We start from the raw sequence: 25,658 nt of genomic DNA on the forward strand, positions 1-25,658 counted from the left end.
CTAGCCGCCCTGCTGTAGCTGCTAGCCGCCCGGTTGTAGTTGACCAGACGGATGTTAGCCTGTTAGCCCCCACCTTGCTGCTAGCCGCCCTGCTGTAGCTGCTAGCCGCCCGGTTGTAGTTGACCAGACGGATGTTAGCCTGTTAGCCCCCACCTTGCTGCTAGCCGCCCTGCTGTAGCTGCTAGCCGCCCGGTTGTAGTTGACCAGACGGATGTTAGCCTGTTAGCCCCACCTTGCTGCTAGCCGCCCTGCTGTAGCTGCTAGCCGCCCGGTTGTAGTTGACTAGCCGGATGTTAGCCTGTTAGCCCCACCTTGCTGCTAGCCGCCCTGCTGTAGCTGCTAGCCGCCCGGTTGTAGTTGACCAGACGGATGTTAGCCTCCTCGAAGCTCAGCTTGGCCGGGAAGTCGCTGAGGTTGTTGGTTCTGCCGACGGCGGCCAGAATGTCCTCCAGGATCATCTGCTCCTTCATGGCCAGGCCGTTCTCGAAGATCAGCACGATGAACTTCTCGTCCATCTCTGGAAGTTGGAGACGGTCGTTAATAAAGATAAACCTGGACAACTGGTTTTAACCAGACTAACGGTCAGAAATCATCATTTACTCAACATTGGCCAATGACAATCAGACTTGAAAAAAAATGGAATCCCCAAAATGAAATTAACTGTTGCAGACGTCTCTTCATGCTTTTTCTCTCCAATATATTGTTATAATCATTTGTTTCAGATGTACTGTAATTATTTTCTGTATAATAATTGAATTTGGTGTTCAAAAAGTCTTTTTTTCAAACTTGAGTCTGGAATAAGAGGGTCGTCTTATAAACAGTTTCGGCGGTTCTCCCGCCTTCCTCAGATTGTCACGTGATAGGAAGGCGGGAGAACCGCCGAAACTGTTACAATTAGACCCTCCAGGAATCCGCGATTCCGTGATCGCGGAATTTTTCGCGGATTTCACGGCTGTCCGTGGATTTACAGACCTTCCGTGGATTTCTATGTCTGGTGCAGAAAAATCACTTGGTCAATGACCAATGACAATCAGACTTGATCTAAACTGCGGTTGAAAAAAATCCTTTAAATCCAAAAAAAATGTAATCCCCAAAATGAAATTAACTTTTGCAGACGTCTCTTCATGCTTTTTCTCTCCAATAGATTGTTATAATGTACTGTCATTATTTTCTGTATAAAAATTGAATTTGGTGTTCAAAAAGTCTTTTTTTCAAACTGGAGTCTTGAATAAGAGGGTCGTCTTATAATCAGGTCGTCTTATAATCAGGGTTCTTGTTCAGAACCGGTTCCCAGTGTTTCAATTCCTTGGAACAGTTTGCAAATTCAGTGGGCATGAATGACGTCATCAGGCACGTTGTGTAGCTTACGCCCGTTGCGTAAACTATGCACGTTGCCTAGCAACCAGCAGTCAATAGCAAACATGGAGCCCAAGCGATACAAACGCTCAAAAGTCTGGTTACATCTCCGTAAAAAAAACACAACAGGGTAACCAGCAATACTTTTCAAGTGCATGTTTCGTCAAAGGGTTAGGTTTGCAGATTTGCAAATTGCACAGTTAGATTTGACTTGACTGTATTTGTCACTGACTGACAGTTTTGTTTTTGACCGCTCAGTTCTTTTATCCTTTCTGTTAGAAACATTTTGGACATTCTGAACTGCCACAGCATCATTAATGTTTGATTTTGTTTATTTCTAAAGAGGAATATTTAATTTATTATTATTAAAATGTTATATTGGTGATGCTAATCAACCTTATATTATCTTTTTTTCCAAATGAGAATCGATAAGGGAATCGATTAAGAACTGAATGGAAAATGGGATTGGAATCTTAAAAATCTTATCATTTCCCATCGATGGTCATGAGTCACGGTAGGGCTGGGCGATATATATTGAGATTTTAATATATATCGATATATTTTCAAACACGATATGGTACAAGACAATATCGTATATATCGATTTAAAAAAAAAAAAAAAAATATATATATATTTTTTTTTTTTACATTTTTTTTTTAATGATTTTGATATAGCTTATTTTGTGACAAATTGACTTGAATGTTTTATTTGAGATTGTCACAAATGTTTTGTTATTTGCACAACTGTCAACCTCTGGAAAAGTCTGCCTGTTACTGTCTACATTGTATTAATTACAGTGTATTTTAATTTAATTGTTATGCAGGAAAGGGATATTTGTTTTATTTTATTCAAGAAGCATTTTTATTCTATATATGCATCAGTTTATTTTTATTTCATTAGTTTTATACATGTTGATATTGTGCAGACCTCTGTTAATAAAGGAACCTGTGTGACATTTGGCACGAGGCTTTGGATTAAAACTGACTGTTTTTTTAAGAAATTAAGCTAACAGAGATGCTAACAGAGATGCTAACAGAGATGCTAACGGAGATGCTAACAGAGATGCTAACAGAGATGCTAACAGAGATGCTAACAGAGATGCTAACAGAGATGCTAACGGAGATGCTAACGGAGATGCTAACAGAGATGCTAACAGAGATGCTAACAGAGATGCTAACAGAGATGCTAACAGAGATGCTAACAGAGATGCTAACAGAGGTGCTAACAGAGGTGCTAACAGAGATGCCAACAGAGATGCTAACAGAGATGCTAACAGAGATGCTAACGGAGATGCTAACAGAGATGCTAACAGAGATGCTAACAGAGATGCTAACAGAGATGCTAACAGAGATGCTAACAGAGATGCTAACAGAGATGCTAACAGAGATGCTAACAGAGATGCTAACAGAGGTGCTAACAGAGATGCTAACATAGATGCTAACAGAGATGCTATGCTATAATGCTTTGGGGGAAACCCCAATTAAGGCACAGAAAAAATATGGAGATATATCGAGTATCAACATTTAGCTAGAAAATATGGAGATATGACTTTTGGTCCATATCGCCCAGTCCTAAGTCACGGCTCAGTAAATGATTATTGATCCCGTTGGTTCCTGTTTCCCTGATGACGTCATGGTGACGTCACGATGACGCCATTATGACGTCATGATGATGTCATAATGGCGTCATGACTTGATGATTAATGATAAAATTAAGATGGTCAGAATCTGCCGGGTTCTGTGTCTCTCACGATGTTGTTGGTTTTTGGCTACGAGCTACGGTTTGATCACAAATGGGAGTGATTTGAGACCTTGTCACCACCAGCAGGCGTGTTTACTCACCGTCCCCGCTGCAGTCGTACCAGAGCTCGTCCTCCCGGCTCATGTTCAGCTCCGTCCGTAGACGGAGACACTCGGCCGGCGTCGTCTGGAAGAAGAGGACGGGCAGTTTCCTGACGTTGCACCACTCGCAGCTGACGAGCTCCGAGGCCCGGAGACACACCGTCTCCACGCCGCCGCCGCTAGGGCCTGCAGAAAAACACACCCGGGTTAGCCAATCACAGAGCAGGAGGAGACACACCGTCTCCACGCCGCCGCCGCTAGGACCTGCAGAAAAACACCCGGGTTAGCCAATCACAGAGCAGGAGGAGACACACCGTCTCCACGCCGCCGCCGCTAGGACCTGAGGACAGAAACACGCCCGCTCAAAACGTGTGTCTCGATCGGGAATAGTGTGCTATGACTTTTGGTGTTAAAATTCCCATTTTTCAAAAGTTTGGATTGGTATCAGGTTATAAACTGAATTTGTCAAAGAGCATATTGTTTCCCATTAATTCAGAAGCAAAACAAAATGTACACAATTTCAGTTCTTACCCATTTGCAACTTCTAATCATTTTAAATATCTTGGGATCAATATTAGTCAGGAATTCTCACATCTTTTTAAGCATAATATTTTGAAACTCTACGAAGAAACAGAAAATAATCTCAAAAGGTGGGCTAAGAACACAGTCTCATTAGCAGGACGCATAAATGTTATTAGAATGAATATTTTACCTAAATTTTTATTTTTATTTCAGTGTATCCCTATCCTAATAAACAAATATTTTTTTAAGAAACTAGAATCTTTAATGTCCAATTAAATTTGGAATGGAAAAACTCCCAGAATTAGAAAAGTGTTTTTACAAAGATCAAAAAGGCTAGGAGGGATGGGAATGCCATGCTTTCGGTTGTACTACTGGTCATGCAATTTAAGATCTATGTCTTTTTGGTGCCAACCACAGGGGGCTGATTGGTCAAGGATGGAAAATCATAGCTGTCATCCCTCTTCATTACAGGCAATGGTTTACTCACCTCTACCCATCTCTAACTTAAAAGTCAGAAATGTAGTAGTTTCACATTCATTAAAAATTTGGTCTCAGATTAGAAGACATTTTGGATTAAAGGAAGGCTCCGCTCTGACTCCGCTGATCAATAATCATACACTCAGACCACTTCTCATTGATTCAACATTTATTCAATGGTACCACAGCGGGATACACACCTTAAAAGATTTATATATTAAAAAAATGTTTCCTTCATTTCAACAGCTGCAGGAGAAATTTAATTTACATAAGAGAGACTTTTTCAAATATTTGCAAATCCGTAGCTTTGTTAAAAAAACATTTCCATCCTTCCCCCATGAGCCCCCTGAATCCATCATGGAAACACTGCTCCAATCTGATCCCTTGAAAAAGGGATCAATATCCAAAATACACGACACTCTGTTTCAAATAGACTGTACAGCTACACTGGATCATCTAAAGGAAGCCTGGCAGGAGGATCTAGGTGTGGAAATCTCAGACAACCAATGGACAAAAGCCCAAGACAATGTGCACTCCTCATCTGTATGCATAAGACATGGACTTATACAATTTAAAATACTACACAGACTGCATCTGTCCAAACTGAAGCTTTCTAAGATGTTTTCTTCAGTGAGTCCATCCTGCGACAGGTGTGGACAGGGTCCAGCTTCTCTAGCACATATGTTCTGGAAATGCCCACAAATTGTTGATTATTGGAATAGGATATTCCAAACTCTATCTGAGGTCTTACAAAAACCGATTCTACCGGATCCATTGTTAGCATTGTTTGGAGTGAAAGCTATCACTGTACAACTCTCATCTAACCAAAACAACATTACTCGGTTTGTAACATTATTAGCAAGACGATTGATACTGCTTAATTGGAAGCAGAAAAAACCCCCAACTCATGCAGCCTTGTTGAACAATGTAATGCAATACTTGGAGCTAGAAAAAATAAAATACTCATTAAGAGAGAAGGAACACATGTTTTACTCCATATGGCAGCCTTTTATGGATTATTTTAACAAGAAAGACCCATGTAGGAGAAAATTAATGTAAAAACGGATGTAACATGACACCCCCTTTTTTTTTTTTTTTTTTCTTTTTTTCTTTTGTTTGAATGCCTTTGTTTCTATTGTATCAAAATATTTATGTATGAAACCATGCAGTTTTAATTTTCTATTTTCTGTATGTTTTGAAAAATGCAAAACCCCAATAAAAAGAAGTTTAAAAAAAAAAAAAAAAAATTCCCATTTTTCCCAAAGTTATTCTCAAAAAAACGGCCAAAAAAACCTGTTCAAAGTGGATGGGAGGAGGTAAAAAAAAGCCAAAAATTCACCTTTTTTCTGAGTCACCTAACTTTCTCATACTTGCACGTAGAAATGTCATTCAAACTTCAAAACGGAGGAAAACTTCTCTTCTCTCCAAAACTCCAACTGTTTTTTCCTAAGATGTAAACTTTTCAAAATATGAGCACTCAAGCGAGGACTGGAAATCACTTTTTCGTCAAATCTAGAGTGCGGGTGTTGGTTGGTAGAGTGGCAGAAACTAAAAAAATAACCTGAATTTTTATTTGTAACTCGAGCTCACGGCCAAACCGTAAAAAGGAGACAAATAATTTTTGGTCAGAATGTAGACATAGGTGTTGGGATTAATAAATTGTGACTTTGACAGGCGGGGTATGCACAAAATTTAAACGGGGGGTATAAAGCGGCGCCAATACCTGTCTCAGTCCCCATTCACTGTAATGTAATCAAGTTTTCTTCAAAAGAATCTCACTCTGTCTTCGCACTGAGCTTACGCACTCATTTTAAGGAATATCTGAATAAAATTTAGATTGTCAGAATCTGCCAGGTTCTGTGTCTCTCACCATGTTTTTGTTTTTTGGCTACGAGTTACAGTTTTATCACAAATCAGAGTTATTTGAAACCTTGTCAGAAGCCAAAATCTGGGTTTTTCTCACAGCCAAACCGGAAGGTTCTTAAGTGGGGGTTCTTGTTTCCGTGGCAACCAGAATACCAGAATAAAGGAAACGGTAGCTATTCCTCTACGGTATTGCATCATATTTAACTTTAGATTTAATTATCGTTATCATCACATGACCAGCATTTTCGTTGCGTCTCGTTTTCAGGTGATAAAGGTTCGTTGACGACGATATTTAGTCATAATTTTCATTGACCAAAGCAACTTTACTCCTACGTGCTGATGTCACAGCTGCACCGTTACCGTCGTCATGACGACCACCAACCCCCCGGTAACCAGAACCCTGGACTCTGCTTACCTTCAGTCTCCAGCTCGATGTGGTCGATGGAAAACTGAAAAGAGAGAAAGGAACAAGTATTTAGGTTATGCAACACTGCAACTTCCTGTTTAGAGTCGGCGGGTGAATGAAAAGCATTTAATGAGCCGCTGAAGTGAAAAAAGTTTCTTTTGATTGAATCATTTTGACACAAACATCGCGCAGTGGGCGGAGCTTCCCCATTGGTCAGACCAGAGTCAGACATGTTTGAGTGACAAGTGTCTCCACCAGGGGGCGTTAACCATAAATGTTTTAGATCCATATTGGACCAAAAACACAATAAACAAATATGTCTGGAGCCGCAAAAAATGAAAAGTCAGAATTAGAATGAAGGAACACATGCTGCATGTTTCTATATTAGTTAGAACTGGGGGGAGATTTTTCTTTTCATTATGCACTTCGAGAAAAAAGTCAAAATGTCGAGATTAATGTTGAAGTATAATCTTGAGAAAAAAGTCGAAATGTCGAGAGAAAAGTCGGAATGTCAAGATTAAAAAAGGAAAAAGGAAAAAAAAGAGAACAAAAGGAAAAAAAGAAGAAAAAAAGGAAAAAAGAGAAAAAAAGGAAAAAAGGAGAAAAAAAGGGAAAAAGAGAAGAAAAAAAGAAGAAAAAAAAGAAAAAAAAGGAAAAAAAAAGGTCAAACATATTTGAAAAAGCTCCATAAAAAAAAAAAAAAAAAAAAAAAGCTCCAGGAGCCACTAGGGCGGCACGAAAGAGCCGCGGGTTGCTGATCCCTGGTCTACACCAACATCTACAGCCCCCTGATTTTGTCCAAAATGGTTTCCAATGGTCTCCCCCCGGTGGAGACGCCCCCCACCCACCGGGACACCCCCGTGGTGTGGTCCCCCCCCCCCGGGGGGACACCCCCCTGGTGTGGTCCCCCCCCCGAACACTCACCACCACCGGTTTCTTCACCATCCTCCGCAGCGTCCCGATCCGGATGCTGCGACACTCCAGGATGATGCTTTCGCACTTGCTGGCCGCGAGTTTGGGCTTCTTGGTCCTGGGGACGGACTCGGGCGGCTGGTTCCCGAACTGGGGGGAGAACAGGAGGTCAGGGTTAGGTGGAGCTGGGAGTCCTGGTCCTGGACCTGGACCTGATCCGATTACCTGGTCCTTCATCCGGGCCCTGCGCGGGATGGTGATCCTCATGTTGACGTCGTGGAAGAACTCTCCGCCGGGCTCGTCCGTCTCCTCGCTCCCCTCCAGCCGGCTGCTCTTCACCGCCGCCTCCACCCGGCCACCGGAGGGCGCCGGCGACGAGTGGGCGGAGTCTGCGGGGCGCGGCGACACGCTGTCCATCCTGTTGATGCTGCCCGTGCTGGCCGTGTCGTCGGCATCCTCGTCGTCGCTGGAGAGGACGACTGAAACACCAGAACGACGACATCAACCAACTCAACATACTACTGTCAACATCTGTACTAGCTAACGCTAGCTACTAGCTGAAGGGAGAAAAAATATGTTTTGTGTCCTGAAGATGTCCTGAATTCCCAAAACACAGTCTGCACCTGCTGTTTAGTATTATTGTAACTGCTTGTTCACACGGGAAGCTCAGTCCCGTGTGAACCAAGCCTTAGCGTTCGAACCGAGGGCTTATTGTGAGAGCTTGCGGGCGGGCTTGAGTGAAGGGTATAAAAGACAGAGAGCCGGAAGTTCCGGTGAGAGTCTGCTGTGGGTCTAGTGCACGGACGCCCAGCGGGTTGATGGCTGCTCTTTGCTTGGACTGTCCGGCTATCCCAGTCCTCTGTGTTAAGGAGAGAGTTTTAGGCCAGGCCCCTTGTGATTGTATGTTGCTCTGCCATTTGCGGGGGATAACTTGACCCGTTATCCTAGCAAACTTGTAATTTTGTGTGCTCTGCCATTTGCGGGGGATAACTTGGCAACCTATCCTGGTTTTGTGGATGTCTTCTATGTAAATGCTTGCTTTTTTGCTAATAAATGTGCTCATATCTTATAGCAAAAACGAGTGTGTAACTGATTCATTTTTGCACAGCCGACCCCTCTAAAACCTAAGTGAGATTTCTCCCAAAACACTAGCTAATACTAGATTAGGTAGACTATATACTAGCTAATACTACCGCATTTTTGCGACCATTAGGTGCATATAAACGTCTTTTTTTTTTTTATATGTGCCGCGCGCCAAATGATGCAATGCGCCCATCGTATTATTGTAAGGCGGACGTAGCTGAGACCACCATGAGAAGTTAAAGAAGTCTTCTTCCGGCTCTCGACGAAGGCGGACGCTTTTCTGCTCCTCTCCCTCATCTATCTGCCCTGCTGCTGCTTTTGTCCTGTCTCGTCTTCAGAGTCTCTTCTTTTCACTCCTCCTAAACTCTACAATCATGGAATTGATTAACTGGTCTCTCAGACCAACAAGAAGTCAGGGGGTAAGGGAGCCCTCCCGCCCCGATGGGACATTTTTATCTGGATATACAATGGATTCCTACAAATACTGGAAGCCTTTGTGTCTCAAGATTCTGTCTGTCGAGGACGTTGAAGATGCTTCATAATTGGATTTATGATAGCAGGATTTCTCCTGATCGGAGGAGGGGGATTCCTGGTGTACCGACAAACGCGTAAGTGGTCGACAGCTGTTCTGGCTCTTTCAGAGCTGCCGGACGTGGCTGAAGGATCAAGCAAGGACCAACACTCAGACTTTAACGCTGGGGGAGCAAAGCCGTAAGCTGGATGTGATTCTTGAACAGAATCTCAGGCTGGCGGCGTCTTTGAGCTCATTAGCAAGATGGAGAATACCTTGGAGAAGTTGGAAGCTCAGCTTGGCGGGAATTGATCACAAATTCGTCTGATTGGAGTCGCCATTGATGAACCAGAGACTGAAGACAGACGGAAAATTACTGAGTCTGTTTTTCAATTGTTGATTCTATAATCTGGCCTTGACAGGGCGGTTTGATCGATCGCTCTGGTCACAATCTCCCTGGTGGAATGTAAACAAGGTGGCTCTGCCCCCACTAGCCCTCCCCTCTCAGGAACATCTGTGGATCTGTTTCAGAACTGACCGAGCCGTCTGATAACATCAAGGACGTTGGCTGAGGAGCAGCTCTGGGAGAAGTTCATGGACTTACCGCTACACACACTTACTGATAACCACACCTCCCTCAAATCAACGCCTTCCTCAGCCCCCCCTCTTATCAGCCCCCCCAACAGTCTCCGGGTTTCGAGCGCCAGACGGCGATCACTTGGATGTGCTGTGTAGGTAGCCTAGTTACTAGCTAACACTAGATTAGGTAGCCTAGCTAACACTAGATTAGGTAGTTACTAGCTAACACTAGATTAGGTAGCCTAGCTAACACTAGATTAGGTAGTTACTAGCTAACACTAGATTAGGTAGCCTAGCTAACACTAGATTAGGTAGCCTAGTTACTAGCTAACACTAGATTAGGTAGCTCATGCTAACACTAGATTAGGTAGTTACTAGCTACACTAGATTAGGTAGCCTAGTTACTAGCTAACACTAGATTAGGTAGCCTAGCTAACACTAGATTAGGTAGCCTAGTTACTAGCTAACACTAGATTAGGTAGCCTAGCTAACACTAGATTAGGTAGCCTAGTTACTAGCTAACACTAGATTAGGTAGCCTAGCTAACACTAGATTAGGTAGCCTAGTTACTAGCTAACACTAGATTAGGTAGACTAGTTACTAGCTAACACTAGATTAGGTAGCCTAGCTACTAGCTAACACTAGATTAGCCTAGTTACTAGCTAACACTAGATTAGGTAGCCTAGCTAACCCTAGATTAGGTAGCTTAGTTACTAGATTAGGTAGCCTAGTGACTAGTTAACACTAGATTAGGTAGCCTAGTTACTAGATTTAGTAGCCTAGTGACTAGTTAACACTAGATTAGGTAGCCTAGTGACTAGTTAACACTAGATTAGGTAGCCTAGTTACTAGATTTATGTAGCCTAGTGACTAGCTAACACTAGATTAGGTAGCCTAGTTACTAGCTAACACTAGATTAGGTAGTCTAGTTACTAGATTAGGTAGCCTAGTGACTAGCTAACACTAGCTAACACTAGATTAGGTAGCCTAGTGACTAGCTAACACTAGATTAGGTAGCCTAGTGACTAGCTAACACTAGATTAGGTAGCCTAGTTACTAGCTAACACTAGATTAGGTAGCCTAGCTACCAGCTAACCCTCTCTTCCACTCACTGGGGTCGTTGAGGGCGTGCTTCGCCCCCGCCGGGGCCCTCCTCCCTCTAGGGGGCGGGGCCTGGGTCTTGCCGTTGGTTAGCGGTAGCAGCCCGGCGTCGGACAGCCTCATGGAGGCCCCCGGCCGGTAGAAGGCTGGTCCCGGGGGGGTCTGGGTCCCGGTCCCGGGCTGGGTCCTGGTCCCGGGCCTGATGGGGGGCCGGGGGGTCGGGGGGGACGAGGCTCCGGTCCCGCAGGTTTGACACCAGCCGCCGTCCTTGCTGCACCTCGGGCAGGCGGGGGGGCTGCAGGCGGGCCGGGGGGGCTGCAACACACCAACACACAGGTCACTAACACCCACACAGGGGATTCTGGGCAGGGCTGCACTAGGGCTGTTCGATTAATCGATTTTAAATCCTAATCGCGATTATGTAATTAGAACGATGTTAAAACGTGAAACTCGTAAAATCGATTTTTCACTTTTTTTTTTTTTTTTTTTTTTTTTTTTAAATTGGAAATATAACTTACTGTATGTTTGCAAGTGCTGATTTGCTGATTTTCAGAGATAAAACTTTATATTTTGTTATATTTTTTAAAACTTTTTTTCAACTTATTTTACAGAGTTTTGCACTTTATTCATTCATTTTTGGTTTAATAAGAGCAAAGTTTGCACTTAAAGCCCAATGGGGCAAATGTTCAATAAAAAAAACTGCGTATTTGAAATCATTTCTTTGCCTTTTGTCAATTCACAAAATAATCGTAATCGAAAATCGGATTTTGAGAGAAAAAAAATCGAGATTTTATTTTTGGGCAAAATGGAACAGCCCTAGGCTGCACATAATTATTTTGGTCTGGTCTCAGAGGAGCGCCTGGATATGTGACTTGGGCCTCCAAAAACGCGGTGACCCGTCTCGCCGGATCGATAAAAGAGGGATGCAGGAATAAGTTATAGGCAAAACGATATTTATTCACTTATAAAGATGAATTAACAAATTATGGTGCGTGTTAGTCTGTAGTCAGTATAAGTAAGTTACAGTTTTTATCGGCCCCGATTTCAGCAGCGCAGGAGCCAAAAAAAAGCCCCAAAACTTCTAAACTGCATAAAAATGTGTTTATTTTATATGAAAAAACGTGTTCTTTAATAGCATTGAACTTGCATGACTGTACAGACAGACAACCATATAGCAGCTGAAATATCCTCCTATGCTACATATGTCAATATCAGCCCAGATGTAGAATATAGCCTACAGGTGAAGAATATGGTGTAAAAGTTAATTTATTTCAATAATTCAACTAGAATATGGTGTAAAAGTTAATTTATTTCTATAATTCAACTAGAATATGGTGTAAAAGTTAATTTATTTCAATAATTCAACTAGAATATGGTGTAAAAGTTAATTTATTTCAATAATTCAACTAGAATATGGTGTAAAAGTTAATTTATTTCTATAATTCAACTAGAATATGGTGTAAAAGTTAATTTATTTCAATAATTCAACTAGAATATGGTGTAAAAGTTAATTTATTTCAATAATTCAACTAGAATATGGTGTAAAAGTTAATTTATTTCAATAATTCAACTAGAATATGGTGTAAAAGTTAACTTATTTCAATAATTCAACTAGAATATGGTGTAAAAGTTAATTTATTTCAATAATTCAACTAGAATATGGTGTAAAAGTTAATTTATTTCAATAATTCAACTAGAATATGGTGTAAAAGTTAACTTATTTCAATAATTCAACTAGAATATGGTGTAAAAGTTCATTTATTTCAATAATTCAACTAGAATATGGTGTAAAAGTTAATTTATTTCTATAATTCAACTAGAATATGGTGTAAAAGTTAATTTATTTCAATAATTCAACTAGAATATGGTGTAAAAGTTAATTTATTTCAATAATTCAACTAGAATATGGTGTAAAAGTTAATTTATTTCAATAATTCAACTAGAATATGGTGTAAAAGTTAATTTATTTCAATAATTCAACTAGAATATGGTGTAAAAGTTAATTTATTTCAATAATTCAACTAGAATATGGTGTAAAAGTTAATTTATTTCAATAATTCAACTAGAATATGGTGTAAAAGTTAATTTATTTCAATAATTCAACTAGAATATGGTGTAAAAGTTAACTTATTTCAATAATTCAACTAGAATATGGTGTAAAAGTTAACTTATTTCAATAATTCAACTAGAATATGGTGTAAAAGTTAATTTATTTCAATAATTCAACTAGAATATGGTGTAAAAGTTAATTTATTTCAATAATTCAACTAGAATATGGTGTAAAAGTTAATTTATTTCAATAATTCAACTAGAATATGGTGTAAAAGTTAATTTATGTCAATAATTCAACTAGAATATGGTGTAAAAGTTAATTTATTTCAATAATTCAACTAGAATATGGTGTAAAAGTTAATTTATTTCAATGATTCAACTAGAATATGGTGTAAAAGTGAATTTATTTCAATAATTCAACTAGAATATGGTGTAAAAGTTAATTTATTTCAATAATTCAACTAGAATATGGTGTAAAAGTTAATTTATTTCAATAATTCAACTAGAATATGGTGTAAAAGTTAATTTATTTCAATAATTCAACTAGAATATGGTGTAAAAGTTAAATTTATTTCAATAATTCAACTAGAATATGGTGTAAAAGTTAATTTAATTCAATAATTCAACTAGAATTTGGTGTAAAAGTTAATTTAATTCAATAATTCAACTAGAATATGGTTCCGCGTTGCACCAACGCAGAGCTTACGGAGTAGGATACGCGGGAACGCGAACGTACGGACGCGTCGCCGCGTAACATCATGCAGCCACTTCTCGGCGAACACACGTTTTCTGTTTCTATCCACGGGTAGTGGTTCAGTTTGGCGTCTCTTTGTAGTTGGTGGTGGTGGAACGCCAAAATAATTACTTAATGGCGCTTGCTTCTTGGACATTTTGACGAGACGTGTCGGGGTTTGTTCAGTAAAGCTGATCCTTACCTCTCTTCCTTCCCAACGAGCATGGAGGGGGAGTAAGGATGCGCTGTGATTGGCCAGTACCAACTTTGAGTGGCAGTTCTGGGGAAAAGCTCTCGCAATAGATGTTTTAATATTAGTATTCTGGTCTGGCCACAACCAATAATACGAGCCCTAGCTGTTGGTACGCTAAAGCGCTTCGCAGCACAAGATTGACCGCGCACTGAGGATTTTGACGGCGCATGCGCTCTGGCGGCCCATTTATGTGCAGCCCTGAACATATACACACATATACGCCCACTTATGTGCAGCCCTGGAGGCCCACTTATGTGCAGCCCTGAACATATACACACATATACGCCCACTTATGTGCAGCCCTGGTTCTGGGTAATGTAGTCCAAACAGCGGTTACCTCTGAGGATTTGATCTGCGGGGAGAAAGTGCAGATCTCCAGCGGCTTCCTCTTCTGCTGAACCCGCCGTTTGATGTTCAGAGTCTCCTCCTCTGGAAATGCAGCCGAGAAAAACAATCACAACCAGACACCAGATTCAACATTCACCATAAACATATAAAGCAGGGGTGTCAAACTCATTTTGCTTGGCGGCCGGATTTGACCAATTTTTTTCTCGCGGCCGCACGCTCAAAATAACAAAAACGCTCCGAAAATATTTTTTTCTAATTCTTTTCTTTTTACTATTGTTATCTAATCCAATATCAGTTTAGTTAATTTTAAAGGAAATATGCACTTTGTTTACACTCTAATTATGTAAAATATATTTCTTCAGGATCTTTTCTTGAAATTTCTCGTTTTTTTTCAAATTATGTATAAGATACTTTTAATATCATTTTACAAAGATTAACAGAAACAAGTTTGTTTTTTTTATATTTCGCTTTTTTATAGGAAATTTAATTAAAAGCTAAATCTTTCTTATTACATCCAAGAGTGTTTCTTTGTGATTTAGAGATTTTTCCAGTACAATTAAATGTATTTATTTTTAAAAATTGTCGGATATTTACGCCAGTGTGGAGAAAAAGTCAGCACTTCTTTTAACTGTTTTACTTTGTCACTATCCTCATATTCAAAACTGAAATTCTCCCAATAAATATCTTCTATCATCTTTTTTAGCAGTGATATTTTTCCTATAAATATATAATAGTAGTCAGTTAATAAAAATAAACGACCGTCTACAAAGAAATAAAATCAGCAAATGCATTCTAGAAAACTACAAAAAATGTGAAACTGTTCTATTTATGGAATAACGATGGATTTGTAGAAGAAATATATTATGGGATATGCTGCGATTTATGGCAATTATTTATGCCTTCCTTTTTAGTAAATTAACATTTCAGTTTCTTGCGTTGGAAACTTCTCGCGGGCCGCATGAAAACCTCTCTCGGGCCGCACATTTGACACCCCTGATATAGAGAATATATTTAGTGTAAATATTCCCTTCAAATATGAAGCGATGTATCTGGGTGATATAAAGTTTGATAAGTGGAATACAGATGATAAAACATTGCTCTGTATTCTGTTGGTAGTGAGTAAGAAATCTTTACAAATCACTGCGTTCTTGTTGATCGTCCCGTCTTCTTTCTTTAATACATAAACTGCCGTTCAAAGGCCCAGCAAAGGTTTGCTGAGTCGCTCCCCTAAATATCTCATAGCTATCGTTTTTGTCCATCGTTCCTGTAGTTTCTTGTGCCGGCCCCTTTTTTCTCTTTTGTGCATGTTTGCAGGCCGGAGCCTCAGGAGCTGCCTGCCCCCCCTGGTCATCCCGCTGCTGCTTCCACCTGCCTGCCCTGCCCCCCCTGGTCATCCCGCTGCTGCTGCTTCCACCTGCCAACTTTGTTGTATTACTCCAGGGGTCGGCAGCCCAAAATGTTTTAGATCCATATTGGACCAAAAACACAAAAAACTAATATGTCTGGAGCCGCAAAAAATGAGAAGTCTTGTATCAGAATTAGAATGAAGGCAAATGGTGAAAGGAGAAATGTCGAGAAAAAAGTCAAAATGTCGAGAAAAAGGTCAAAATTTTGAGAAAAAAGTTGAAATGTTGAGAAAAAAATCAAAATGTCGAGAAAAAAGTCGAAATGTTGAGAAAAAAATCTAAATTTCGAGAAAAAAGTTGAAATGTCGAGAAAAAAGTTGAAATGTCGAGAAAAAAGTCGAAATGTCGACATTAAAAAGGAAAGGAAAAAGGAAGAAAAAAAGAAAAAAGAAAAAAAAGAAGAAAAAAATTTAAAAAGAAAAAAAGAAGAAAAAAAAGGTCAAATATTTTCTAAAAAGCTCCAGGAGCCACTAGGGCGGCGCTAAAGAGCCACATGCGGCTCTAGAGCCGCGGGTTGCCGATCCCTGTATTAGACGCTATACAAATAAAATTTAATTGAATTGAGTCGTCCAGGTCTGTTATGACTAGCATGACTAGCATGACTAGCATGACTAGCATGACTAGCATGACTAGCAGCAGGTGGGAAGTCGTGGCCTACGGGTCCCTCAATGGGACAAATTTAAAATGCTTGCGCATTTGCCACTCATAATTAATTGCATTAATTTTCATAACGCAGTGTAATTAATTAATTAATCTAATTAACGCGCTAAACTGACAGCCCTAGTATACACACCAGAGTTATTATAGTTCATGAAAACGAACGAAATAACGAAAACTAAAATTGAAAAAACTATTTCCTTAACTGAACTAAATAAAAACGAGAATTAAAAGACAAAAACGATAACTAACTGAAACTATATTGTGTGTTTAGAAAACTAACTAAAACTAACTGAAATTATAGATATAATTTCCTCCGTTTTCGTCCCTGTCAATATAATATTATAATAATATAATAATATAATAATATAATAATATAATAATATAATAATATAATAATATAATAATATAATATAAGCCTCTTGGTTTGATTAATTTATTCTGATCTGGCCGTTTATCTCCCACTGGCAGCTCCGGCACCTGAACGCCTCACGGCCCGGGACGTCAAAACTAAAACTAAAACTAAAACTAATAAAAACTAAAACTAAGCATTTTTGAAAATATAAAAACTAATAAAAACTAGCAAACCCACACTAAAAACTAATTAAAACTAACTGAATTGAAGGAGAAAAAGTCAAAACGAAATAAAACTAAACTTAAATGAAAAATTCTAAACTATTATAACCCTGATACACACTAGTTTGGACAGTAGCCAGCGCTCGGCAGGATGTGAGAAGGTGCTGGGACGTCTACAGGAAGTAATGTCCCCTGGAGTGGTACCTGGGACCTCTGGACAGGTGAGGACGATGCTGTCCACCTCCAGCGGCTGCTGCGTGGAGCTCAGCTCGTCCCTGCAGGAGGAAGGACAGACAAACCAGAGGGTCACGGCTCCATTCACATGAAGATGGGATGGAATCGGAGGGTTCCTGAAGATCTGGTCCCCCCCGGACCCGGGTCTCACCTCTGCACCGGTTTCCGGGCCGTGGAGGGCAGCTGAGCGTGCTGGAAGTGCCGGCCCTGCAGCACGATTCCCTGGGGCGACGCAGGGCCGATGATGAAGACGTTGGTTCTGTTGGGGGCCGGGGGGGCCGTCGGCACCGCCAGGGGGGCGTCGCTGCAGGAGGAAAAACTGAATATTAACCCCCTTTCAAACACTCAGTAAAAGTCTAACAGTTCTGTACTCACTGTTTAAGGAGTTATTCATTTAATAAAGTTCATTTTGTCCACGGCTTTAACATCTAACTTGCTGATTCTTTTTGTCGGACAAGAATATAGGCCTGTGTTGAAAAAATCGATTTCCCAATTCTAAATCGATTCTCATATTAATTCCTAAAAATCAATTCATATGTCTAAAGATCAATTTATTTATTTTTTTGGGTTTTTTTTTTTTTTTTTTTTAATTTATTTATGTATTTTTTTTTCATCAATACATTACAACTTTTGGTTATTTTTTTGTTTATCCCCAAAAAAGGAATATTTTGTTGGACACGAGAATAACTGTTGCCATGTGTTTACCTTTAAATCTGTTTAAAGGTATGAAAACATTAAAGTGTTAGGTTATAATTGCATAAATTGTCTATATTTCATTACTTTATTTACTGTCTTGGGGTTACATTTGCAAAAAATGCTAAAATACCAAATGCTCAAAAATTAAAAACCAAAATAGACCAAAAATGGAACAAATAAAAACGGAATGTGGGAAAAACTAAAACTGATTTCCTGCGTTTCTGTTTCCTCCTGGATCTGTTTGGTAATTCTGACCCATGATGTTTCTGAAAGCAGTTATATATATATATATATATATATATATATATTATATCAATATATTCAGTTCTATCAGCATTCTGGGAGCTGATTGGTCCTTACAGCATCATTAGCTGCAATACTTGCTGTTGAATCTCAATATAATACTAGTATTAATATGTTGCAGAACTACAGTCATATCATTCATGCAACAGCTCAAAAAACAGTTTTATTAACACTAACCCAAATCAATATCGGATCGAATCAAATCAAATCTTGATAATCGATTCTGAATCTTAAGAATCGGAATCGAATCGATTCTTGACATTTGAATCGAAAAACCTAAGTATTCTTGTAAGGTTGGGGACCTTACAAGAATACTTAGGTTTTTAAATACCTGACATGTTTTGGCGGAAGTCTCGCCAAAACACTTCAGGTATTTAAAAACCTAAGTATTCTTGTCCAACAAAAAGAATCAGCAAGTTAAATTGTTGAAGTCTTTATTTCCAGTCTCAGAAGTTAACCCTACATCTCATTTTCCAGGCTTTAGTTCCTGGTAGTGATGCACCGAAATGAAACTTTGTGGCCGAAACCGAAACCGAAAATAATAATAAACACTTGGCCGAATACCGAACATGGTTCTTCACAGTTTCTCATTTATTTTGCCAATTTTTTCACCATTGCATAAATCAAATAAATTTGATTTATGCTTTTCAAAGAAAAAAATATTTTACAGAATTACAAGGTAGAAAACATTTGTTGAACATAAAAAACTGAACATTTTTTAATTTCCCAGCATTTCTTAAATATTCCAGCAGACATTATACCAGCAAAGAACAATCACTTAAAATAAATAAATTAGTAAAATATATTTTTTGTCCATCTTTGAGCTTACGTTAGGCTTAACTGACTGAACATTGTAACATAGGCCTTAAAACAATAAAAATGCATTAAAGCGCTCAGGGTTTTTTATCATTTCAAATGAACAATCGGTGCATCACTAGTTAGCAGGCGTTAGCAGGCGCGGCGGCGGCGGCGTACCTGAGCCTGTGGGGGGGCGGCTGGTTCAGAGGCCTCATGTGGTTGTTGGTTCGGTTCTCGTAGGTTCTCAGGGAACTAGACTGGCTGAAGTTCCTGAAGGACGAAGACTGGAGGAGAAGAAGGTGAGGGGAATCGGTTCAGTTTATCTATTCAGTCTACTACAACACAAGTGTCCTGGACCAACCGGGTCCTGGATCAACCGGGTCCTGGACCAGCAGAACTATGGCTGGGTGATATGGACCAAAAGTCATATCTTTCTAGCTGAATGTTGATGCTCGATATATATTTATATTTTTTCTGTTCCATAATTGGGGTTTCCCCCAAAGCATTATAGCTTAGCATCTCTGTTAGCATCCCTGTTAGCATCTCTGTTAGCATCTCTGTTAGCATCCCTGTTAGCATCTCTGTTAGCATCTCTGTTGGCATCTCTGTTAGCATCTCTGTTAGCATCTCCGTTAGCATCTCTGTTAGCATCTCTGTTAGCATCTCTGTTAGCATCTCTGTTAGCATCTCCGTTAGCATCTCTGTTAGCATCTCTGTTAGCATCTCTGTTAGCATCTCCGTTAGCATCTCTGTTAGCATATCTGTTAGCATCTCTGTTAGCATCTCTGTTAGCTTAATTTCTTAAAAAAACAGTCAGTTTTAATACAAAGCCTCGTGCCAAATGTCACACAGGTTCCTTTATTAACAGAGGTCTGCACAATATCAACATGTATAAAACAAATGAAATAAAAATAAACTGATGCATATATAGAATAAAAATGCTTCTTTAATAAAATAAAACAAATATCCCTTTCCTGCATAACAATTAAATTAAAATACACTGTAATTAATACAATGTAGACAGTAACAGGCAGACTTTTCCACTGAGGTTGACAGTTGTGCAAATAACAAAACATTTGTGACAATCTCAAATAAAACATTCAAGTCAATTTGTCACAAAATAAGCTATATCAAAATCATCAAAAAAAAAATTAAAAAAAATAATAATTTAAATCGATATAAACGATATTGTCTTGTACCATATCGCGTTTGAAAATATATCGATATACAGGTAAAAGCCAGTAAATTAGAATATTTTGAAAAACTTGATTTATTTCAGTAATTGCAGTCAAAAGGTGTAACCTGTACATTATATGTATTCATTGCACACAGACTGATGCATTCAAATGTTTATTTCATTTAATTGTGATGATTTGAAGTGGCAACAAATGAAAATCCAAAATTCCGTGTGTCACAAAATTAGAATATTACTTAAGGCAAATACAAAAAAGGGATTTTTAGAAATGTTGGCCAACTGAAAAGTATGAAAATGAAAAATATGAGCATGTACGATACTCAATACTTGGTTGGAGCTCCTTTTGCCTCAATTACTGCATTAATGCAGCGTGGCATGGAGTCGATGAGTTTCTGGCACTGCTCATGTGTTATGAGAGCCCAGGTTGCTCTGATAGCGGCCTTCAACTCTTCTGCGTTTTTGGGTCTGGCATTCTGCATCTTCCTTTTCACAATACCCCACAGATTCTCTATGGGTCAGGGGAGTTGGCTGGCCAATTTAGAACAGAAATACCGTGGTCCGTAAACCAGGCACGGTAGATTTTGCGCTGTGTGCAGGCGCCAAGTCCTGTTGGAACTTGAAATCTCCATCTCCATAGAGCAGGTCAGCAGCAGGAAGCATGAAGTGCTCTAAACTTGCTGGTAGATGCTGCGTTGACCCTGGATCTCAGGAAACAGAGTGGACCGACACCAGCAGATGACATGGTACCCCAAACCATCACTGATGGTGGAAACTTTACACTAGACTTCAGGCAACATGGATCCTGTGCCTCTCCTGTCCTCCTCCAGACTCTGGGACCTCCATTTCCAAAGGAAATGCAAAATTTGCTTTCGTCAGAAAACATGACTTTGGACCACTCAGCAGCAGTCCAGCTCTTTTTTTCTTTAGCCCAGGTGACGCTTTTCGCGCTGTTTCCTGGTCAACAGTGGCTTGACACGAGGTATGCAGCAGTTGAAACCCATGTCTTTCAAGCGTCTCTTGGTGGTGGATCTTGCAGCACTGACTCCAGCAGCTTCCACTCCTTGTGAATCTCCCCCACATTTTTGAATGGGGTTTTTTTCACAATCTTGACCAGGGCGCGGTGATCCCTATCGCTTGTACACTTTTTCTTACCACAGTTTTTCCTTCCCTTTGCCTCTCCATTAATGTGTTTGGACACAGGGCTCTGAGAACAGCCAGCCTCTTCAGCAATAACCTTTTGTGTCTTGCCCTCCTTGTGCAATGTGTCGATGGTCGCCTTTTGGACAGCTGTCAAATCTGAAGTCTTCCCCATGTTTGTGTAGGCTTCAGAACTGGACTGAGAGACCATTTAAAGCCCTTTGCAGGTGTTTTGAGTTAATCAGCTGATTAGTTTGTGGCACAGGTGTCTTCAAAATGTAACCCTTACACAATATTCTAATTTTGTGACACACGGAATTTTGAATTTTCATTTATTGCCACTTCTAATCATCAAAATTAAATGAAATAAACATTTGAATGCATCAGTCTGTGTGCAATGAATACATATAATGTACAGGTTACACCTTTTGACTGCAATTACTGAAATAAATCAAGTTTTTCAAAATATTCTAATTTACTGGCTTTTACCTGTATATTAAAATGTTGATATATGGCCCAGCCCTAAGCAGAACCACCCGGGTCTTACCGTTTGTCCCTCCGGGGGCGCCGTCTGCTGCAGGTCCATGTCGTCCACGCTCACCGACCTGCAACAGTTCAGGGTCATGATTACAGGTGAATCATCTGAGGATCAGAACTAATCCGTTAAAACAATCATCCTAGTGGGGTTAGTGTTGTTAGGTATTAGTTCTGTCAGGAAGTAAAAGAACTAAACATGATAAACATAATGGTGTCAGAGGCAGATTTGACCTCCTGGCTGGCTCGCCAATTAACCGCAAACAGCAACCCGCACACCCACATAGGTGTCCCAGGACTGTCCCAGGACCGTCCTAACCTGCACACCCACATGGGTGTCCCAGGACCGTCCTAACCTGCACACCCACATAGGTGTCCCAGGACTGTCCCAGGACCACCCTAACCCGCACACCCACATGGTGACAGAGGGAGGAAGCTGATGGAGGTGATGGAGGTGAGGGAGGGAGGGAGAAGCTGCTTACTGGTGTCCGGGCTCGTCCCCTCCATCTCCAGGGAGGGAGAAGCTCCAGTTGTGCTTGTATCCTCCATCGGATCGTCTCTCCGTTCTGTCCAGGGCTGAACCAGAACAGACCAGTGTCAGCAACAGAACCATTCTCAGGGAACCGGTTCAGATTCACCCACAAATCACTCCGTCTGACAAATACGATCCATGAAATCTGATCCCTGAAATCTGATCCATGAAATCTGATCCATGAAATCTGTCAAAGCTCTGCTCGTCTCCAACAGACATTAAAGAGCAGGTTGCAGGTTGGAGACGCCTGTGAATCAATGTGTAGGAAAATAATGTAGGAACTGAATTTTCATTGAAATACGCATAAATATATACTACAGTGACCTCCGGAGTTGTTTTTGTGAGAGTATTTTACTTCCGCATCTGAAAAAGTTGAACCGGGAGTGACGTGGCATAGAGGAGCGCGGTTAGGGTTGCAAAATTCCGGGAATTTTCAAAGTTGGAAACTTTCCATGGGAATTAACGGGAATATATGGGAATTAACGGGAATAAATAAGAAATGTACAGAATTGAAGGTTGGCCCTTAACAGGGAACTTAAATATAGTTGGGGGAAATATATTGTAGCATAGTCTTGGCTAAAACAACCAGATTTAATGCAAGTACACTCCTCAATCACATGCACACAGCACATTGCTTACTTGAGGCCACGCCCCCTACAGGCACTGTGCATTCCTCCATCACATGCACAGGTGATTTCTTGAAGCCTGGAGGCCACACATTTGAGCTCAAAGCACAAGACTATTGAAGCCACACATTTGAGCCCACGGACTATATAAAGTCAAGTAAGTTTTGATAATATTATGGGGTAAATATATTTGATCTATAATGGTATTAATGTTTAACTTGCAAATATTAAATAAAAATGTATTAACACAGTAGCTAGCTAGCTGGTAAGTTAGGTTCTAATGTTTGGATATGATACAGTTTGTTTAAATTACCCCCAATTTCCAGTTAATTCCCATAAATTCCCAATAATTCCCATAAATTCCCATAATTCCCATAATTCTCATGGAAAGTTTCCAATTTGGAATATTTCCAAAATTCCCCAGCTTAACTTCCCATGGAAAGTTTCCGGAAAGTTTCCGGAAATTTACCGGAAATTTTCCACCCCTTCGCAACCCTAAGCGCGGTGCATTCAACAATAGGAAAAATAATGGATCTTAATGTTAGTCGTGACACTGAAGAGGTTGTGAATGTGTATTCACACCAATATGACGGGCCACAGCCTTATAATTACGAAACCGTTAGGCCCCCCACGTTCTTTTGATTGACAGCTTTCTGGACACCAGGCCGGAGGAGCCAGGAACCTTTCTGGTTTCCAAAAACCTCCCTCAGGGCTCGGTGATCCTGGGATCCTCCAATCCTGGATCACTCCTGGATTTATGTTTATGTTTAAGTTTATGTTTATGTTCATGTTCTGGATCTCTGGAAAGCGTCTAGAGACAACACCTGTTGTATTAGACGCTATTAGGGCTGTTCGATTTTGCCCAAAAATAAAATCTCGATTTTTTTCTCTCAAAATCCGATTTTTGATTACGATTATTTTGTTAATTGACAAAAGGCAAACATTTTTTTTCAAATATGCTGTTTTTTTATTGAACATTTGCCCCATTGGGCTTTAAGTGCAAACTTTGCTCTTATTAAACCAAAAATGAATGAATAAAGTGCAAAAATCTGTAAAATAAGTTGAAAAAAAGTTTTATAATAAAATATGAAGTTTTATCTCTGAAAAAAAAAAAAATCAGCCAATCAGCACTTGCAAACATACAGTAAGTTATATTTCCAATTAAATAAAACAAGACATTTTCTAATTAAACTAAACTGGGTCTTTGCATGCTAAATAATAATCAACCCATGAAGGAGGTAGAGGTGTGGAATGTCACTCATTACATTTGCAAGTTTTTTGCAAGGAACACGAGTGAAGTGAAAAATCAATTTTACGATTTTCACGTTTTAACATCGTTACGGAGCGCCGTTATTAATTGTTCGGTTTTTTTCCCACTTATTCCACCGAACACCGAAAGTGTTTTTTTGCCATTTTCGGCCAAACAATTTCGGTTACCGAACAATCGGTGCATCACTAGAATCAAAGCATCTCTATTATTGTGCGCCGGGCGGGCATGAATTCATGAGTTTTGCGGGAGGGGCGGGAGTGGAACACACGTTGCAGGTAATGGTCAGAAATGCAGCGGGAGCAGGATGAAGAAAACAGTCCCGCTATAGCAGGATGAAGAAAACAGTCCCGCTACAGCAGGATGAAGAAAACAGTCCCGCTATAGCAGGATGTAGAAAACAGTCCCGCTATAGCAGGATGAAGAAAACAGTCCCGCTATAGCAGGATGAAGAAAACAGTCCCTATAGCAGGATGTAGAAAACAGTCCCGCTATAGCAGGATGAAGAAAACAGTCCCGCTATAGCAGGATGAAGAAAACAGTCCCGCTATAGCAGGATGAAGAAAACAGTCCCGCTATAGCAGGATGAAGAAAACAGTCCCGCTATAGCAGGATGAAGAAAACAGTCCCGCTATAGCAGGAGGAAGAAAACAGTCCCGCTATAGCAGGATGAAGAAAACAGTCCCGCTATAGCAGGATGAAGAAAACAGTCCCGCTATAGCAGGATGAAGAAAACAGTCCCGCTATAGCAGGATGAAGAAAACCGTCCCGCTATAGCAGGAGGAAGAAAACCGTCCCGCTATAGCAGGATGTAGAAAACAGTCCCGCTATAGCAGGATGTAGAAAACAGTCCCGCTACAGCAGGATGAAGAAAACAGTCCTGCTACAGCAGGATGTAGAAAACAGTCCCGCTATAGCAGGATGAAGAAAACAGTCCCGCTACAGCAGGATGTAGAAAACAGTCCCGCTATCGCAGGATGAAGACAACAGTCCCGCTACAGCAGGATGAAGAAAACAGTCCCGCTATAGCAGGATGAAGAAAACAGTCCTGCTATAGCAGGATGAAGAAAACAGTCCCGCTATCGCAGGATGAAGAAAACAGTCCCGCTACAGCAGGATGTAGAAAACAGTCCCGCTATCGCAGGATGAAGACAACAGTCCCGCTATAGCAGGATGTAGAAAACAGTCCCGCTACAGCAGGATGAAGAAAACAGTCCCGCTATAGCAGGATGAAGAAAACAGTCCCGCTATAGCAGGATGTAGAAAACAGTCCCGCTATAGCAGGATGTAGAAAACAGTCCTGCTATAGCAGGATGAAGAAAACAGTCCCGCTATAGCAGGATGTAGAAAACAGTCCCGCTATAGCAGGATGTAGAAAACAGTCCCGCTATAGCAGGATGTAGAAAACAGTCCCGCTATAGCAGGATGAAGAAAACAGTCCCGTTATAGCAGGATGAAGAAAACAGTCCCGTTATAGCAGGATGAAGAAAACAGTCCCGCTATAGCAGGATGAAGAAAACAGTCCCGCTATAGCAGGATGAAGAAAACAGTCCCGCTATAGCAGGATGAAGAAAACAGTCCCTATAGCAGGATGTAGAAAACAGTCCTGCTATAGCAGGATGAAGAAAACAGTCCCGCTACAGCAGGATGAAGAAAA

The 25,658-nt window shown here is 40.3% G+C and overlaps 1 protein-coding gene across 2 annotated transcripts in view; it reads right to left on the minus strand.

Moving 5' to 3' along the window:
• Positions 1-25,658, minus strand: part of senp6a (SUMO specific peptidase 6a) — a 50,593-nt gene that overhangs the window by 15,107 nt on the left and 9,828 nt on the right. Inside the window, exons 2-13 of one of the 2 annotated variants that reach the window (XM_061746467.1) lie at positions 22,059-22,152; positions 21,590-21,647; positions 18,888-18,994; positions 17,065-17,217; positions 16,884-16,954; positions 14,030-14,121; positions 10,666-10,969; positions 7,606-7,859; positions 7,393-7,530; positions 6,478-6,511; positions 3,198-3,383; positions 312-517 (exon numbers count right to left, since the gene is read on the minus strand). In XM_061746467.1, coding sequence (XP_061602451.1) covers positions 312-517; positions 3,198-3,383; positions 6,478-6,511; positions 7,393-7,530; positions 7,606-7,859; positions 10,666-10,969; positions 14,030-14,121; positions 16,884-16,954; positions 17,065-17,217; positions 18,888-18,994; positions 21,590-21,647; positions 22,059-22,152 — 1,697 coding nt within the window. The remainder of the gene's footprint in view (positions 1-311; positions 518-3,197; positions 3,384-6,477; positions 6,512-7,392; positions 7,531-7,605; positions 7,860-10,665; positions 10,970-14,029; positions 14,122-16,883; positions 16,955-17,064; positions 17,218-18,887; positions 18,995-21,589; positions 21,648-22,058; positions 22,153-25,658) is intronic. The other variant, XM_061746468.1, reaches the window with a different exon arrangement.

The sequence above is a fragment of the Cololabis saira genome, chromosome 18 (assembly GCF_033807715.1).
Source record: "Cololabis saira isolate AMF1-May2022 chromosome 18, fColSai1.1, whole genome shotgun sequence".
In the NCBI taxonomy this organism is placed as follows: Eukaryota; Metazoa; Chordata; class Actinopteri; order Beloniformes; family Belonidae; genus Cololabis; species Cololabis saira.